At 42.7% G+C, this 19,546-nt stretch overlaps 2 protein-coding genes across 3 annotated transcripts; both read left to right on the top strand.

Annotated features, from left to right (window-relative positions):
* The first annotated feature begins 1,342 nt into the window (after nt 1–1,342).
* LOC147888485 (pentatricopeptide repeat-containing protein At3g26782, mitochondrial-like) lies at nt 1,343–5,691 on the top strand. 2 transcript variants are annotated; one of them, XM_087392193.1, is made up of 2 exons: nt 1,343–5,226; nt 5,357–5,691. In XM_087392193.1, the coding sequence occupies exon 1, from the start codon at nt 1,925–1,927 to the stop codon at nt 4,784–4,786; it is 2,862 nt and encodes a 953-aa protein (XP_087248319.1). In that variant the 5' UTR covers nt 1,343–1,924; the 3' UTR covers nt 4,787–5,226; nt 5,357–5,691. The 2 variants fall into 2 exon arrangements, with proteins under 2 accessions (XP_087248319.1, XP_087248320.1); XM_087392194.1 differs by having other exon boundaries at nt 5,352–5,691.
* A 7,246-nt stretch (nt 5,692–12,937) lies between these two features.
* LOC147888484 (pentatricopeptide repeat-containing protein At2g33680-like) lies at nt 12,938–17,490 on the top strand. The gene is made up of 2 exons (XM_087392974.1): nt 12,938–16,470; nt 16,926–17,490. The coding sequence occupies exon 1, from the start codon at nt 13,254–13,256 to the stop codon at nt 16,377–16,379; it is 3,126 nt and encodes a 1,041-aa protein (XP_087249100.1). The 5' UTR covers nt 12,938–13,253; the 3' UTR covers nt 16,380–16,470; nt 16,926–17,490.
* The last annotated feature ends 2,056 nt before the right edge of the window (nt 17,491–19,546 follow it).

The raw sequence follows: 19,546 nt of genomic DNA, 5'->3' as shown, positions 1-19,546 counted from the left end.
TTTTTTAGTCCAATTTTTTTGAAATGATTGTTCCATCTCTTGTGCTCAAGTACTTCTTTGACCTGTCTCCATACAGTTTGCTCACATAGCATGTCGCACTGTGTTAGTTTTATGTTGATGTCTAATTCCACTCGGCTTCGTGTTGAATAGGGAACCTTGCATAGTAACCCAAGGATTGCAAGAAAGGGCATCTTCCCTTACGAGTACATACATGCTCACATCAAGCTCGATCAATGCGCATCCACTTAGTCAACTCAGAAGACAACGAAAAAGGCCGTCAATAGTCTTCACATGCATTTGCCAGCTTCTTTTAAAAAATGTGTTGGCATTTGAGTCATGCTTGAGCATGAGAAAAATCTCGAGCAACATAGATGTAGCACCCAAGAGGCTATCTGGGAGACATAGACAAATCATGAGGAACACCCAGGATCCGACTGTCAACCAAAAATCTAAGCCCTTTACCAGTTGTCCCAGTCCCTTTCGGTAAACAATCGGTGCAACAACTATTATATCACTTCCACCGTTCATCCTAGTGTGAATGGAGCTTCGGATGGATGAAGAATCTCACTTCGAAACATGGTGGACATGCAAAAGGGGAGCTTCACCCATTCGAGGGGACAGGTGTGAAACCTGCCTGCCCTACCCCTCTTAGGGCAAACCAAAAACAACATTGAAGAGGGGGAGTAGTGTTCACCAAAGACCGAGGTTTAATGTGCAGAGAATTGTTAAAAAACGTTGAAATTTTGGCAGAGAGAGTTTTTTAATTTGTAATTTTGAGGCCATTTTGATTATGTTTTAGTGAAAAAACCTGCAAAATCTTTAAAAAAAACCTTTAATTTGGGAGTTGTCGGTTTTTGGCATGCAAAAGGCAAATGCCTAAGTGTTTGTTTTGCCTTTCTCTATCTATGGGGATTGTGCAAGGGCCTTAAATGAATGCTATATGGAAGGATGTGAGGTTGTCCTTACATGAGTGCTATCATAGAAGAGGAGATTTAAAGGTTGTCAAAATCTCTCCTTTGGCAAGCCTAAGGGGCTTATGTCACCTTGATGCATGACATAATGATCCAAGGGAAATGGAAGGGAAATGAGAGAGAGCTATAAGGAAATGTCACATCAATGGTAGAGAAATGTCACATCAATGGTTCTCAAGAGTGTGGGAAATAGCACTTTGAGAGTGCTATTTCCCATGGTCCCACCCTATTTCCCATGGTGCACGTGCGAGCATAACAGAAATAGCTGTTTCTCAGTATTTCCCTTCCATGATATAAGGCCCTAATCTTCTTTGGCAAGCCTAAGTGAAATTTTCACCTTCTTGTAGTGGTACCAAAAATGTTTTTGGAAAGAAAGGTCAACATGTAAGTTTGACTAGAGAGGCCACGCGGATGAAGAACTGAAAGTGGATACTGAGTTGGGCGATTCTGGCAGTTCACGATGAAGATGAGCACTCAGGATTCCTGGCAGTTTACGATGCAAATGTGCATTCAGATCGAGCAATACCGCTCAGGCTCGCAATCCACCTCTCAAGAGTCCCTCAGGTGGGCTTTAACACACCCAAGCACGATGCTTATCAGACCCTTTGGCTATGCATCCACAACCGCAGTCCAAAAGTTTTGCTGCGAGTTGCCCTCCGAGGTCTCTCACATCATGCACTTCTGGGGGGATCAGGGCCCTTATACACTGCGCATGGTTCTCAATCCTTTTCTCTGCCTCTTCGCAGCACAAAGTTCCATAGATCGATGCTCTTGTTGTTCACTCGCATTGAGTCCAATTGTTGAGCTGATGCGCTGCAATTTTTTCATCAGAGTTATCTTACGTAATGGCCATGTTTGTATCCATGTTTCGTTGATCTTGTTATGCTTAATGTACTGGGTTATGGGGTCTTTCCTTTGGTAAGGTAGCTCTCTGCTTGTGTGGTCATTAGGACATGGGTCCACACATTAGGCTGCCTCTCTACTGGCATTCCTTCGATGTCGGTAAAATTGGAAATAAGAGGTTGACGAAGCTGAAACAGGCTAAGAATATTCATGCCCATACAGAGGAACGCTTGAATGATCTTCCAGTGTTTGAGACAAACAATTTGATGCATATGTGTATAACACGTGGGGACATGGTGGATGCTCGCCATGTTTTTGACAACATGCGAAAGCGCACTGTGGTGTCATGGAACATTATGATCCTAGGGTATGCAAGGAAGGATGACGGTGCACAGGCTTTGGAGTTGTATGCACGGATGCACCAGGAAGGTGTGCAACCGAGTGACCGAACTTATGTTGGCGTATTGAAGGCTTGCAGTAGCCTGGCAGAATTAGAAGAGAAGCAGCACGTTGATGGGATATTTGCAAACAGGGGATGCTTGGTGAGAGGTAGAGCCATCCACTTTGAGATTGTAAGGAATGGCTATGATTCGGATGTATTTGTTGGAAATACCTTGGCAAATTTGTATGGAAAATGTGGGAGCATGGAGGATGCCCGTTGTGTCTTTGACAAATTACCTCATCGTGATGTTGTTACGTGGAATACTATGATCCTTGGGTGTGCTGAGAGAGAATACAGTTCCCTGGCTTTGGAATTGTATGCAGGGATGCTACGGGAAGGTGTCACAGGAGATCATCGAACCTTTGTTGGTGCATTGAAGGCTTGCAGTTCGCTGGCAGCATTGGAAGAGGGAGAGCACATTGAGCGGAAATGGATGAAAATAGGATGCTTGGCAACAGGTAGAGCCATTCACTCCCAAGTGATAAAGAGTGGATTTGAGTCAGTTATATTCGTGGGAAACACATTGGTTAATATGTATGCAAAATGTGGGAGCATGGAAGATGCCCAGGCTGTCTTTGGTGCATTGTCTCATCCTGATGTAGTTACATGGACTACCATGATCCTGGGGTATGCTGAGCAAGACGACAGTGCACTTGCTTTGGAAATGTATGCAGGGATGCACCGGAAAGGTGTTCAACCCAATGATCGAACTTTCGTTGGTGCATTGAAAGCTTGTGGTAGCCTGATAGCTCTAGAGGAAGGGAAGCAAGTTGATGGGAAATTAGTAAAAATAGGATGTCGGACAAAAGGTAGAGATGTCCACTCCCAAATAATAAAGAGTGGTTTTGAGGCAGATGTGTTTGTTGGAACCACCTTGGTGGATATGTACGTGAAATGCAAGAGTATGGAGGATGCACGGCGTGTCTTTGATGTATTGCCTCATCGTGATGCGGTTACATGGGCAACCGTCATCCTGGGGTATGCTGAGCAAGAAAACAGCGCCATAGCTTTGGCGTTGTATGCACGCATGCACCAGGAGGGTGTTCGACCAAGCGATCGAACTTTTGTTGGTGCATTGAAGGCTTGTAGTAGCCTAGCATCCGTGGACGAGGGGAAGCAGATTGATGGCAAATTTGCAAAATTAGGATGCCTGGCGAAAGGTAGAGCCATCCACTCCCAAGCAGTGAAAAGTGGCTTTGCATCAGATGTCTTTGTGGGAACCACCTTGGTGAGCTTGTATGCAAAATATGGGAGCATTGAAGATGCACGGCGTATTTTTGATGACTTGCCTAGTCGTAATGTGGTCACTTGGACTAACATGATCTTGGGGTATGCTGAACAAGAGGAAAGTGAGGAGACTTTTAGGCTATATGCCCAAATGCAAGAACAAGGTCTGTCACCAAGTACCATTACCTTTGTTGCCATCCTGAAAGCATGTGGCAATACAGCTGCTCTGGAAAATGGAAAGGAATTCCATGCTCAAATTAGCAGGGTTGGATCTGAGACCATTACAATTGTAAAGTCGAGTCTTATTGACATGTATGCTAAATGTGGGAGCATGCATGATGCCCAACAACTGTTTGATGCATTGTGCGCAAGGGATGTTGTCCCATGGACTTCATTGATTGCAGGATATGCTCGCCAGGGAGAGAATGAGATCGTGTTTTATCTTTTTGAGAGAATGTTGGAGGAAGGGATACATCCAAATGAGGTCACATTCCTTAGTATTCTCACTGTATGTAGTCATGTGGGCCAAGTGGACAAGGGCCAGAAGTATTTTCGGGCCATGACAGACCAATATGGCCTTGTCCCAACTATTGAGCACTATACTTGCATGGTTGACCTCCTTAGCCGTACAGGCCTAATGGGTGATGCAGTAGCAATGGTGGAGAAGATGCCTTTCCAACCTGATGTTATTATATGGTTGACTGTGTTGAGTGCTTGTAGAAAGTGGAAGAATCTAGAAGCTGGAAGGCATGCGTTTCGAAATGCAGTTCGATTAGATCGAAAATTTCCTGCAGCATATGTCTTGATGGCAAATATATATGCAGATGCTCACATGCATGAAGAATATGATATGATCCAGATAATGAGAAAGAATGCTCAAGCATGGGAGAGTCCAGGACAGAGCTGGTGGACTGACAGTAGCGGAAAGGTCCATACATTTGTGGCAGGGGATAGGAGTCATCCCCAAAGCAACAATATATATGCAAAGTTGAAAGATCTTTCATTCAAAATTGAGAAAGAAGGATGTTTGCCTGAGTCAAACCATTTGTTGGAACAAATTTGCTATGATGACGAGGAAGATCCGTCGTGTGGGCACAGTGAGAAGCTGGCCATTGCCTGTGCCCTAATCAATACCCCAAGGCGCACACCCATACGTATCGTAAAAAACGTTCGGATTTGTGACCGTTGTCACAGTGCCACTGCTCTTATATCAAAGATAGAACATCGGAATATTATTTGCAGAGATGCAAGTCGTATACACAGTTATAAAGACGGAAAGTGTTCTTGTGAGAATCAATTATGAGAACACTAATTCGATAGTGTTGCCCCTCTTATATGGAGTCACTCTGGCAATGGATCCCACAGTATGAAGAGACATGCAAAGGGGGTCATGACAAAGTTTGGGAAGACAATCCTTGATGTCCCTTTGACCATGGCAGAGTAGTGCGTGACATAAGCCTGTCAAGTAATTTGATGACCTAGAAGGTCTCCCTGCTAGAAGCTCAGAGTATTTTACGGACCTCATTAGATGGGTGGAGGGACTTTCTTCCTTTCTTGTCCAATTAGGACTGGTAGGGGTTGCATCAGATACTATGGGAAAGAGGCAAGCCAATGTATGAAACGGAGAACCGATTGTTCTTCCGGGAATCAAGACAATGACAGACGGGAGTCAATAGTAATGGTCTTTGTCTTCTGTAATATAGACTTGTCTGACTCACGGGTTATTAGTTTATAATTTACCAGGTAATTCTCTGCTCAAAGTAGTACCCATAGATGAACATGGTTTGTAGGAGTTGAAAATAATTAGTTTTGCGTAGTGGTTTCCCTTTTGTGACTTTGATTTTTGGTTCGTCTGAACAATGGACCAGGGCAGTCCCTGGAATGACAGGTTGACAAAAGTGGGGAAGGTCTTTGTAGGCCTGGTCTAGTCGGATCAGCAACAGACTGGTTCGTCCCAGTCTGTGGTTGGTTGGCTGGTTGGCTGCACATACAGACTGGGTCGGCCAGTCTAGGGGGACCTGGAGCCCTCTATAAAAGGCCACATTGTGGGGGGCATTGAGCAATCCAGTTTGGAAGCAGCCCTCACGTTCCGGAGCATACCTTCAGCCAGTTGAAGAGCACATTCATGTAGGAGGGTGTTGTCCAAGGAGCTTGCACTGTGGATGGTCATTGAAGCTCGCTGAGGAGCAGGCAACATGAGGAGTGCCAGGACAGAAGTAGGAGCAGTAATTGTGCTCACCATAGAGCATCCAGGGCAGCGGGCTGCTGTGTGTTTTGGGATCTCTAATGAAGCCTTCTATAAGGAGTGTTTGGCTCAGATTTGGTGCAACATTTTGGACTGTTCTACTGTTGTCTATCTCCTGAATTTGCTGCTTACGATTTCGCTGTTGTGGACACAGAAAGGTTTATACCATGCATCACATTCAAAGAAAGATGAAGCTGCCTTAAATGAGTTTTTCAGGTTAAAAAGGCGCTTCAACTTGATGAAATCGTAAGCAAAGTGTGTGTCTGAATACTTAAAAGAGTTCCTTGGGGATACCTTGAGAAAATTAACAAAAGCGACGATCTCACTTGCATGCTCCTCCTTTTGCTTTGTCATTGGCAAGGGGATCCACCTCGAACCACCAAGGAGGCTATTGCCTATCTCAATGCCACATGGAGGAGCCCTTGAAAGAGATGATGAAACTTGAAAGAGAGGGAGAAGGGGGTTAGGCAATAAAATTCAACAAGAGGGCTGCAAATTTGCAGCAAAAGCGAGGGGCTAATAAGCAGTGAGAACTTAAGAAGAAAAGGGAGGACGGGGCTCATAAGAGAAGGGGCTGAAGCCTGAGAGGACTAAGGGTGGGCTGAGAGATGGGGGAGGCTGAGAGGAGAGGCTGAGAGAAGGGTTCTGACAAGAGGAGGGGGCTGAGAGGAGGATGAGAGCAGTAAGGGTGGGCTGAGAGGAGGGGCCTGAGAGCCTGGAGTAGAAGGGGCCTACACATCCTTGCTTATTTGCCATTTTGACCACAATGAATGTCTTTTTCCATCTTGACCACAATTAAATGTCATCGCGTGAAGTAAGCCCCACTTATCTTAATGCATACATCCTTAGCATACCCTTCGACATCACTAGAATCTTGATGGACTCCATGATTTCAAGTTTTTTCGCTCGTGCCATACTTGGAATTCTTCCAAGATGATGTTAACTCTGGAGCCTCCATCAAAGAGGACTCTCTTAATCATGTAATTCCTAACCTTCACATCGGACTTCTTCATCCCAGATCATCATCTTGATCACTTACACCCCGTGGTCAAATTCTCAGCCATTAGTTGCTTGCTTGCTAGTCAATCTTAGTGCAACAGGAAGAGTTCCTTGACCTATTGAAAAAAATAATTACAAGGAATCTATCCTAAGCTACATTGATCTTACTTTGTTCCGTTGGTGTGTCTTCTATTCCACCTACCCTTTGCAACATGTATAGCTGCTTTGTCTGCAATCTGCAATCCTTCTTCTAGTGACTTCCTTCTCAATAGTAGAAGAAACATGTAGTGTTGGCATTCTTGAGTATATATGTTTGATAGGGACTTCTACCATCCCCCTCTCCTTGTTGGATTTTGCAGTGGTTTTTCTAGCACTCTTTGGTTGTGTGGCCTCTAGAGCTACATATATGACAATATCATCTTGATCGACATTCTTTGTTGGTATGCCCATCCACTTTGCACTTAATGCGCTCCTCTCTTTGAGAGGTTTTGTCAACTCCTCCCTTTCTATCTTTGTTAAGTCTTTTTCACCTTTTTCACTATCCACATCCATGAAGACCATGATTTTCTTTCTTTGGGCTCATTGATGACCCCCTCTTTGATTGGAATCTCCTTGTGCAGCAATTCATTGTACACCTTCATATTTATGATTTGCATGAGCACCCTCATTTAGGCAGCATAGTCATACACTGATTCTCTACCCTTTTTCTTGATTTTGTTGAGCTTAGCATAACATAACATTAGTGAAGACTCGACAAAACTTGGATCAAACTAATTAGCAACCAAATTTGCAATGCCTCATAGTTGTCTAGGATATACTAAAGTCCCACAAACATGTTCATGGTTTCTATCTTTTTCATACAAATAAACCACAATGCTCTTACAGTGCAAAAGAAATAACTCTAAGGTGATTACCTCACTAGTCTGCATTTCAAAATTATGATTTATAGAACTGGAAAATTCAATGAGATAGCTGAATTATTGTCTTAAGCACATAGATAGTCAATTCTTGCCCTGAATTGGCCAATTCCATCAATTGCTCTAGAAGAACTCCACTGCCCATTTCCACTCCATTTATATCTTAATCTTCTCTTGAAGAACTAAGTACTCCAAGCTTGCTCTAGGTCTTCTCATCATCTCATTTGTCAATAGTTGTCTCACCCTCATCCACCCTTAAGGGGTTCATCTCACATAATTTTAGTGTACCATGTGCATTCAAAATGATGGGGATTTTAATTCAACTTTTGGAAAGAATTTAGTAGGATTACAATAACAATAACAAGAGGGGTTTTTTAATTCAACTTTAGGGGGAAATCCATTAGTTGAGGGGTTTTTAGCTACCCCTTAAATGCACATGACTCATAGGGTTTCGTAGTAGTGCACCTCCCAAGAATCCACTACTACTTTTCAAGGACTAGGATAGTCTACTATACAATCATAGACCCTTTTTCAATCAAGATTGTTCGTTCCAAGTTTAAGATGTTGGCCAAACTATGAACAAATTTCTTTTGGTGGAAATGCAAGTTGCTAGTAGCTCCCCAGTGTGTCAAGTCCACATATCAAAGCAATCTCTAGTTCATTTCCACAATAGAACCTTTCAAGATGATCACTTATGACATCAGAGGCCTTTTCCAACTTTTGAATTTGCATACTCTTACATGATTGTGTTGAAAGATTATGTAACCAGATGAGAAATAGCAAAGTCATCCCGGTCCATTACAGTGTCAAATGCAGCCAACTTTTTGATAGAAGAAGCTTTGCAATATGATTGCTTGAAGTATTGCTATGAGTGGACATAAGGATCGTCTCAAATAGACACAATATCAAGCATCAATTCGCAAGTGCCAACCATATAGTCTCATTGAAATGCATGCCAAGTAGTTAAGTATCCTTGAATAAGGACACAATAAATAAACAAGAAGACTAACATGAACCAAACTTATTGGCCAAAAAAGACAAAATCTAGCTAGGAAGTTTATCTATTCCAAAATTCAACTTTGGCCAAGAACTTGAAATTTATTAGGCCTTTGATCATCATGAGGAGCCTAAATTTAAAAAAATCATGTGCATTATTGCTACATCTCAAAAATCTACCCTAAAGCTTCCCTGCCAATAATATTTCAACATCCCATTGAATATACCCAAAATTTGTAATAGAGGTATTTTTTCTAGGTCTGATTAGCTAGCATGAATGTTGTGTGTGTGTGTGCGCGCGCGCGTAGTGGCCAAACAAATGCCAAGTCATTCTACTGAGTCATCTACCACCCCAGTAGGCACATCATGTCTTCCCCCCTACAAGGTTGACACTGTGTGAAAAGTAGGGCTTGATATGAGATACATGTGCCATGGTCGTAGTTTTATTTGTAGGAGCATATCATCAGAAGGACTGTGTGGCCTAGTTTGTTGGTGATTTGATATGGCCCAATCCATTGAGCTAGGAACTTAACTCTCCATGACAAGGTCTCCTTGTTTGCATTGCATTTGCACATGACATTTGTCGTAGTACTTCTTCTGGCAGTCCTGAGCTTTTCTTGAATGAAGGTATGTGAACCTTTCAAGACATTAAAGTGCATCTCGGTTGTTGACCTCTAAGACTCGATGAGGCATGTTTCTATTGGGAATAGTCAAGGGCAGCCAAATAGAGCTTCAAATGGACTAATTTTGGTTTATTTTTGTAGAGTGGTGTTTTATGTTGCTAGTATTTAAGGACGCATTCCAATGTTGATGATTAGGATCAATGTACATGGCGAGCATAAGCTTGATTGTACGGTTCCATCATTCTATCAAACCATTGCAATCAGGATGGTTAGGACTACCTCAAACTTCAAATTTGATTCCTAATCTAAAAGTAGAAATTGTCCTTCTTGAGAAGTATTAGCCCTTATCACAAATGGTTTACTAAAACTTGGGTGCTGCTTTAACAAAGCATCTTCTGATAATGTGGCTCAAATATAATCGAATACCCATAGGCAAGAATTGGCCAATGTGAAAGGAAAATTTTTCTATAGGATTTTTCTCAAAGGAGCCTTCATTTCATACAGAACGCGAATAAAATGGTAGTTGAAACCTGGCATACCGAGGAATTGTTGAACTTGTTTTGCATTATGAGGAATCGAATAGTTTGCAAGAGCTCGAACCTTAGCTAGGTGTGGTCAAACACCATTAGCCGAAATAATAAGACCAAGATATTTGAACTTGGTTTGGGCCCAGGGGCATTTTTTGGCATTTAACCTGAAGTTGTATTTATGCAATTGCCATATCACTTCCTACAAGTAGCAATATCAAGATGTCTTTCAAACAAAACAAGATCTTACGTTACATTATCAGATCGTGGAGTAAAAATTTCATGACTTATTGAAACATGCTTGGATCTGTGTTGAGGCCAAAGGGCGTTATGTTAAATTCAAAGAGGCCATTTGCAATGCAGAAGGCAATTCGGAATGATCTTGCTCTTTGTTATTATATAGATTTCAAATCAAGAGTTGAGTAATACTTTGAATGTGCCAGAGAGTTAATTATCTCATCCAAACAAGACATCAGGTATGGTAACCTTATGGAGAGGGCAAAAATCGATATAGAATCAATATGAGTCAATAATTTTCTTCACCAGATGCAGTTGACAAGGCCAAGGGCTTTTGGAATGATGAATAATGCCATCATAAAGCGAGCCTAAAGCATGCTTTGAACTTGATTTCAGATCTCTAAGTTCTCTTTGGGTGATTTGCACCCTTGTGGAGTTGACACTGGAGCAGAGTACACTTTAGGAAGTTGGCTTATCTGATGAAAAGGCTTGAGGAAATTTGTTGAGAAGTTGTGCAACTTGAGAGAGATTCAAAACATCCTTAAGAATTGTGACAGAGAATATTTTTTTGGAACTTTTTTAGAAAGAAACCATGGAACTAGAAGAATGCCTGGTAGATGCAATGTCTTTGATCTAAAATCAGTTAGAGCGTATAGTCATAGCTTCATGGGATTCGGAGTAGGATTTGAATCACAAAATTAATGTGGTTTGTTGACATTGTAATTAAGAATGCTCAACCACATCCTTGTGAATTGATGTACTTCAAGCACTCGGTCGATGAGCACCAAAAGAGGTTGAATGAAGATTGAAGTAGACAATAGGAATGCTATTGAAACTTTGGAAGAAAACATCTGATCTGGAAAGGAAACTCTCACTATCTTTCTAGTTACTCTTTGCTTGACACTAGATCGTGGCTTGGAAGATTTGACTCTTGAACATTTTAAACAGCGTAGGGTTACCTACAATGTTTTCGTACGTGCCCATATCTATTACACTTGAAGCAACATGGTCTACCTTGGGGATCGTGATCCGATAGCTTGTTCTTTTTTAAGGACGTATGGATTTTGGACATGATCAATGTCCATTGGTGTTGGAGTAGCTATCGAAATTGGCAGAATTGGAGGAAGCGGGAGAGCTTTCACACTATCCTTAGTAGAATTAAATTCTATTCTTTGTGCAATTTCATTGAGAGTCTAAGGACAACCTTGTGTTCTCTAAGAGATGTCAGACCTCAAACGTGGCCATAGGAAAAATAATTTTAGATCCTCTAGCATATTGGGGTCCACTTGAGTAGTAAGTGTGTAAGCTCTATGCCAAACTAGGACATTGTCTTGGTAGTTTTCTTTAACTCTTGCAGCATCCTTAACTTTGTTTGTATCACTGAATGTGATTGTCAGTGCATGACAAAGATGAGGCCATGAAACTTTGATCCCATCGTCGAGCTAGTGGTACCAAGCAGCTGCTAGGCCTTGCAATGAGGGCTTTATCTCTTCCACTTGTTGGGCAATAGTCCAATACTTAGCTAAGAGTGCCATTAAAAGATTTTGGACAAACCTTTGTGTTATGGCCCCGATTTTGAGTTTGTAGGTATGAAATGTGTGAAGTAATGTTTAGTAGTTTGAGGTTCGATTGAACCAATTCCAAAAAATATTGTGGCCAAAGTTTCGAGAGTGATTTGCACGCGAGATGGATTGAGTGGTGTCTCTTGATCATGTACCATTCCCAGGCGATGTGTAATGACAAAGCACATTAGAGCAAGAAGTACCTAGTGTCCCCATCAAAACATGACAACAATTGAATCACACAATACAGAAAGAGGTGATCAAACGACAATGAAAGAATGGGATTCAATAGGAGAAAGAATGTGGCTTCTCTTGACTCGGACTTCTATTTCAAGAGGGATGTTTCAACCAAATGACACGTGGAGCATGCATTCGATTACTCAACATGGCCAAACGTACACCAAGTCATTCGCGTGAGTGGTCTACCACTTGTGCAGGCATGTTTATCTATACCTACCTACCTATATATATATATATATATGAGAAAGAGAGAGAGAGTATAAAGGATGTCGCTTCTCCCTTTGACGTCTTACAATGGTCATAGACGTCAAATGACATATGGACCATGCCATGAATTACCACTTTATATATAACGAGTACTGAACCCGTGCTTTGCACGGGCAAAGATGCATGACCATCCTCAAGCACTCCCTATCGAAACGTGGATCTTCCCTCAGCTAGCCAGCAGCATGATCAATTCTTAAATTGCTAATCAATTCACTTGGATTGGCTTTTGAAATTTTGGTTGTCTTAACCCATGGCTCTGAGACTAATCAATTCACCTTGCATACTTGGATTGGCTTTTGAAATTTTGGCTGTCTTAACCCATGGTTTTGAGACCTTCCATCTCCTCCTTTCATTCCATTAACCTTCCATCTCCCCAAAGTTGAACATCCATCTCCTCCATTCCATTGACCTTCTGTTTCCTCCTTCCCCCTAAAGTTGCCTCTTGTCTTTCCACCTCCTCCCCATTCAAAGCCTGCCTCTTGCCTTTCCACCTCCTCCCCTCTCTAAGCCTCCATCCAAGAGCTCTTTCTTTGTGACACGTGGCATGCTCTTCTCCTTCAAGCTCTGTGTGTGTGTGTGTGTGTGTGAGAGAGAGAGAGAGAGAGTTCTTAGAAAAAGAAAGTGTGTGTGAGTGAGTCTGTGTGTGTGAGAGAGAAAGAACCAAAATAAAAGGGAGCCACTTGGCAACAAAAATGTTACTGGTGCTAAAAAAGGCGTACATACACATGTATATATATACATATACGTACACAATGCACATGTATATACATATACGTAAGTATATATACTTTTAGGCAGTTGGTTTGAGCCAACATCGTGTATCTTGGCGGCTGCTGTTTGAGAGCGCACCTCTCCCCGAAAATCTTTGGGCATGGAGCAACTTGATAGCCTCGCAGAGGCGAGACGACGCCCATCAGCCCACCTCTGTCATTGGTCCCTCAGCAGGGCTTTCGGTACGAGGCTCATAAGACCCGGATCGTATCACAAAAATCGTTGCCTTCGTGCACGAACCCGTCGATTCCGCCCTTGTAGTAGATGCTAAATTGCACCAGAATTGTCTCACGCAATCGACCACCTTTGCCTCCATTTTGTCGTTCCCCATGCTTGATCTCGTATGTTTCCCTTCTGGGTTGCGCGGCTAGCTCGCTACCTTGGTTATGGGCACACAGCTTAGGCTGCGCGTCCGCTGTCAGTTTCTTGATGCAGGCAGAGTTCGTAACGCAGTCGAAATGGAGGTTAAGGAAAGGGAACGCTTACATGAGCTCCCAGTATCTACGTCAATTGATTTGATGCACATGTATGTGAAGCGTGGGGACATGACGAATGCACGCCGCTTGTTTGATACTATGCCAAAGCACAGTGTGGTGTCATGGAATATTATGATCCTGGGGTATGCTAAGCAAGAAAAGGGCGCACAGGCTTTGGATTTGTATGCATGGATGCACCAGGAAGGTGTTCAACCTAGTGATAGAACCTTCGTTGGTGCATTAAAGGCTTGCGCTGCACTGGAAGTGGGGAAGCAATCTGACGATGCAAAAATACGGTGGCTGGCAAAGGGGAGAGCCATTAATTCCGAAGTAATAAGGAGTGGCTTTGAGTCGGATGTATTTGTGGGAACCTCCTTGGTGAATATGTATAAAAAAGGTGGGAGTATAGAGGATGCACGGTGTATCTTTGAGGAATTGCCCAATCGAAATGTGGTTACGTGGGCGACCATGATCCTGGGGTATGCTGAGCAAGAAGAAAGTGTGGTGGCTTTGGAATTGTATTCACGGATGTGCCAAGAAGGTGTCCAACCAAATGATCGAATCTTTGTTGGTACACTGAAGGCTTGCAGTAGCCTAGCTACACTGGAAGGGAAGAAGCAAGTTGATGGTAAGTCCACAAAATTAGGATGCTTGGAGAAAGGTAGAGCCATCCACTACCACATTGTACAAAATGGCTTTGAGTCAGATGTGTTTGTTGGGAACACCTTGGTTAATATGTATGTGAGATGTGGGAGCATGGAAGATGCAAAGCGTGTATTTGATGCATTGCCCTGCCGTGATGTGATTACATGGACTACGATGATCCTGGGGTATGCTGAACAACAAGATGGTGGGCTGGCTTTGGACTTGCTTGCATTGATGCAGCAGGAAGGGGCCCAACCAAATGGTCGAACTTTTGTGGGTGCATTGAAGGCTTGCAGTGCACTGGCAGCACTGGAAGAGGGGAAGCAAGTGTATGGCAAATTTTACAAAGTAGGGTCTCTGGTGAAAGGTAGAGCCATTCATTCTTTAGTAATAAAGAGTGGCTTTGAGTCGGATGTATTTGTGGGAACCACCTTGGTGAACGTGTATGCAAAATGTGGCAGCATGGAGGACGCACAATGTGTCTTTGACGAGTTGCCTCATCGTGATGTCGTCACGTGGACTACCATGGTAGTGGGGTATGCTGAGCAAGACAACAGTCTAGTCACTCTAGAGCTTTGTGCACAGATACACCAGGAAGGTATTGAACCGAATGGTAGAATCTTGGTTAGCACACTAAAGGCTTGCAGTAGACTTGCAGCACTGGAAGTGGGAAAGCAAGTTGATGGCAAATTAGCAAACTTAGGGTGCCTAGTGATAGGTAAAGCCATCCATTCCAAGATAGTAAAGAGTGGCTTTGAATTAGATGTATTTTTGGGAACCACCTTAGTAGATATGTATGTGGAATGTGGGAGCATGGAGGATGCACACAATGTCTTTGACAACTTGCCTCATCGTGATGTAGTTGCTTGGACTGCCATGATCCTGGGGTATGCTGAGCTAGGAGACGGTACACTTGCCTTGGAGTTGTATGCACAAATGCAGCAGGAAGGTGCCCAACCAAATGATCGAACCTTTGTTGGTGCATTGAAGGCTTGTAGTAGTTTGGCCACACTAGAAGAGGGGAACCAAGTTTACCAGAAAAGTGCAAAAATACAGTGCCTAGCAAAAGGTAGAGCCATACACTCGCAATTAATAAAGAGTGGCTTTGAGTCAGATATATTTGTGGGAACAACTTTGGTGAATATGTATGGAAAGTGTGGTAGCATGGATGATGCACAGTGTGTCTTTGACGAATTGCCTCATCGTGACGTAGTCACGTGGACTGCCATGATTGTCGGTTACACTGACTTGGAAGACTGTGCATTGGCCTTGAAGTTGTACACAATGATGGATCAGGAAGGTGTCCAACCGAATGATAGAACCTTTGTTAGCGCATTAAAGGCTTGCGTTAGCTTGGTGGTACGGGAAGAGGGGATGCAAATTGATGGAAAATCTATACTTGTAGAGTGCCTGGTGAGAGGTAGAGCCATCCACTCCCAGGTAGTCAAGAGTGGCTTTGAGTCAGATGTATTCGTGGGAACCACCTTGGTGACTATGTATTCCAAATGTGGGAGCTGGGGGGATGCGTGCCATGTTTTTGAAAACATTCCTTTCCGTAATGTGGTTACTTGGACTTCGATGATCTTGGGGTATGCTGACCAAGAGGAAAGTGAGAAGGTGTTCAGACTTTATTCACAAATGCAAGGACAAGGTCTTTCACCAAATAGTGCTACATTCGTGGCCATCTTGCAAGTTTGTGGCAGCACAGCAGCTCTGGAAAATGGAAAGGAGCTCCATTCTCAAATTTGCAGACTTGGTTGTGAGACTAATGCAATGGTGGAAACCAGTCTTATTGACATGTATGCAAAATGTGGAAGCATGGTCGATGCCCAAAAGATATTTGATGCATTGCCGATGAAGGATGTTGTACTATGGAGTGCGTTGATTGCAGGATATGCCCGTCAGGGAGAGAGCGAACTTGTTTTTCATTTCTTTGAGAGAATGAGACAGGATCACATTCAGCCAGATGGGGTCATGCTTCTTAGTATTCTTACTGTATGCAGTCATGTGGGTCTAGTGAACAAGGCCCATAATTACTTTCAATCTATGAGCAAACAATATGGGATTATCCCAACCATTGAGCATTATACTAGCATGGTCGATCTCCTCAGCCGTACAGGCCAGGTGGAGGAGGCTGCAGCGATGGTCGAGAAGATGCCCTTACAGCCTAATGTTGTCATATGGTTGGCTGTGTTGGGTGGTTGTCGAGTGTGGAAAAATGTACAGGTTGGAAGGCATGCCTTTGAAAATGTGGTCAATTTAGATGGAAAGCTTGTTACAGCATATGTATTGATGGCAAACATATATGCTGATGCTAACATGCAAGAGGACTCCGAAAAGATCCAGGTAATGGGAAATAGCTCTAAAGCATTGGAAGAATGTTGGGAGTAAGAGAGAGTGCTCACTGGAGGAAGAAGCTCACACAAGAAGATAGAGCCAACACATCAAAGATATCGTATTGACTATCAGCCTCGTGACCAAGGTATATATATGCAAAACTGTGAAGACCCTTCTTCAAAATGAAGGTAGAACTATTTGTGCTTGATTTGCTTACGAGGTTATTGTTATTTGTTTTGTTTTGCTCATTTATGCAGAAGTTTGTTTAAAGTCAATTACAACTCTCTTCTTTCCTTTGCTCTTTCGCTTGTTTAATTAAAATTTTAATTTGTAAGATTGGATATATTCTAGTCTTATGAAGGTATATATTTATAAGCTTGAATTGTACTCCTTATTGCAAGGACTGGAAATCCTTAACGAGGGGACTGCAAATCCTCCTTGGTGGCTAATTCTTGTATCCTAATCAATACACTGAGCGGGTCATCTAATGCGTATAGCTAAAACCTGCATATATGTGAGTTCTATTGGTGTTAAAACTTAACACTTTTAGACCATAATATTCTGCAGAGCTAACTTAATTGGGGTTATACACATGTGCAGGTGGATATTAAGAAATCGATATCTTGGTGACACTCAAGCATCCTGTCTTGGAGGACCGCATAAATGCAGAACTCCATTAAGAGACAGAGACTGTGAACCTGTGTGTGACTCGAGCGTGTGTTCGAACGTACATGTGCTACAGTGCCTCACACAGCAAAGCCGGCTCTCAAAACAAAACAAAATCAAGGGAGAGGACAAGGTTGATGATGCACTGTTTGAGGACATGAATTTCTACTCACAGCACCTATATAACACACAGGGCAGCACACTGCTCATGATACTCATACAAGGAGCTCCCACAGCAAGGCACTAAGGATGGATTCCACAGCAGTGGTCTGAGGTGTATAGAGGACCAGGAGTATGAGGAGGACGTTGTAGACCCTGAGTTTGAAGGTGCAGTGAATCCTTAGTGAGGTAAACTATGGAACAAAAGGTGAGTATGATGATGCAGCCAGAGTCAGCATTGAGCCAAATTCTGATTCTCCGGTCTTTATTGTGGAGGAATCATGTAAGTAACTATCGCCCAGCACCAACTATTGTCTAGCCGGGCTTTTGTAATTTGGTATTCGGCATTGTTATTGATATATCATAGTTTGCTACCATGATATGTTCTCTCTATGTTGCTGTAGATCCATCAGAGATACCATCGCTAAGTGTGTACACTTAGAGTGGAATGTTCTTAACGCTGTATTTTTGTTATCACAGTTCGCTACCATGATATATTCTCTCTATGTTGCTGTAGATACATCAGAGATACAATTGCTAAGTATGTACACTCAGAGTGGAATGTTCTAAATGCTGTATATGTGTTGTCTGATGTTTTTATTAGCTTTGTTAATTCAATTTTTCCCCTAGAACGAGTTCAAATAAAAACACTGTGGTGTATGGCAGGTCCAGTGTAGGGTCTCTATTCGAATTCAAAGGCTAGAGTCCTGATTATTAGACGATAGGATATCAGTCAGCCTTAGGATATGTCTGGATCTGCCAGGATTGGCTAAAGGAAAATATTGATTTTCAGCCCGCTAGGATTGGTCATGACTGTACTCTCTGGTCAGGTTGGGTTCAAGGCATCATTCTGAAACCCGGCTGTGACCCAATACTGTTAGACAGTTTACTATTTACCTGCTAAGTATGAAAATTTCTCTGTAGATAAGAATAGCACTAATGAGTTGCTGTGATTACTAATTGTTTTCCCTTTTCTGCTGTTCTCGTATTCTTTGCCGGTTTGTTCACTTGTTACTGTTGGGGTCTCTGTCTCTCTCTCACACACACACACACCCCTCCTTAGCTCTGGCTGCTGCAGTAGCAGCTGCCACTTTCGGCGCACGGGCGCAACAGCAGGACAGCGCGCAGCAGGTCCAGTTTGCAGCAGGCTCTAGGTCCAGGGGTGCGGCAGCAGGTCCAGTCCTAGTCATCATGCGGGTGGAACAACCGGCAGGTTGGGACAGGTCCAGGCGGTTTCGGGTCACCCCAGGTTGCGCTGAACCCATGCCCAGCTTGGCGTTTAGCTTGAGCAGCCGGATTCTTACAGGCCAACATGGAGTTTCCTAACACGAGTAGCATGACCTGTCTACAATGGGTTAGGACCCGCTCCACTGGGGCTCAAGGTTGGGATCCTAGGCTCACTTTCATTTCAAGGAATACAATTTAAGACTTTATTTATAAATATCAATAGGAGCTTAAGATGGTAACTTTCAATTGGAATCTACATTAAAAAAACGGGATGCTTGAAGAAGGGGATAAAAACTTTGAAGGGACTTCAACCACTTTCTAAAAGCTTATCATGACCTAACTCTAGCAATCTTTGAATATAGTTGTTTGAAGTCTTTAGAGAAGGCCCATCCTCTTCAATACACCTTCCCTTGGAAGTTTTGCAATATCAAACACTATATGATCAAGGCTCGTAATCACATGATAAAAAAGCTACCTTGTAGAGGTGCTCAAGGGAATTCATAGTAATGTCCTTAGGCAACAATGATTATTGAAGAAGAGGATAAACACTTATTACGCTTTCTAAAAGTTTATACTCACAGACTAACGCATCCACACAAACACACACACACACACACACACACATACTTTTTTTTTGTGAAACACACCCCCTCCCTACTTACTCACACATACACATGCATGTGTGTGTGTGTGTGGTATTTTCATATAAAATACAGATGTACGTACCCAAACACATAAAAAATGACTCGATGGTGACAACTGATTGTCAGTCCTAATGCATCTAAGTGTGTAGAAACTCTCTCTCTCTCTCTCTCTCTCTCTCTCTCTCGGTGGATCCTGGCTATGTTTTAGTAGACAATGAACTGAAAGACAAAATCCTAGTATGATGAACAATGCAAAACTCTTTTCAGCAACCTCCTACCAAAGCTTGGTGAACTCCAAGGGCTCTATCTTTTCAACAACCTCCCACCAAAGCTCGGTGTACTGCCCCCATTAGTCTATTACTCCAAGAGTAATAGACTAATGGGGGATATATCTATGATCTTGGGAAATTGCTTGGGCCTTAGATAGCTTCATCTCAACTCGAATCAGCTCTCCAAAGCCATTTGATAGGAGCTTGGTATGATGAACAAAGTGTGGTGGCTTGCTCTTGATATAAATAATTTAAT

The sequence above is a fragment of the Dipteris shenzhenensis genome, chromosome 21 (assembly GCF_047967505.1).
Source record: "Dipteris shenzhenensis isolate YYH24624 ecotype China chromosome 21, Dip_SZ_1.0, whole genome shotgun sequence".
Taxonomy (NCBI): Eukaryota; Viridiplantae; Streptophyta; class Polypodiopsida; order Gleicheniales; family Dipteridaceae; genus Dipteris; species Dipteris shenzhenensis.
The sequence above is the reverse complement of the archived record's forward strand: the minus strand, read 5'-3'. Positions and strand labels throughout refer to the sequence as shown.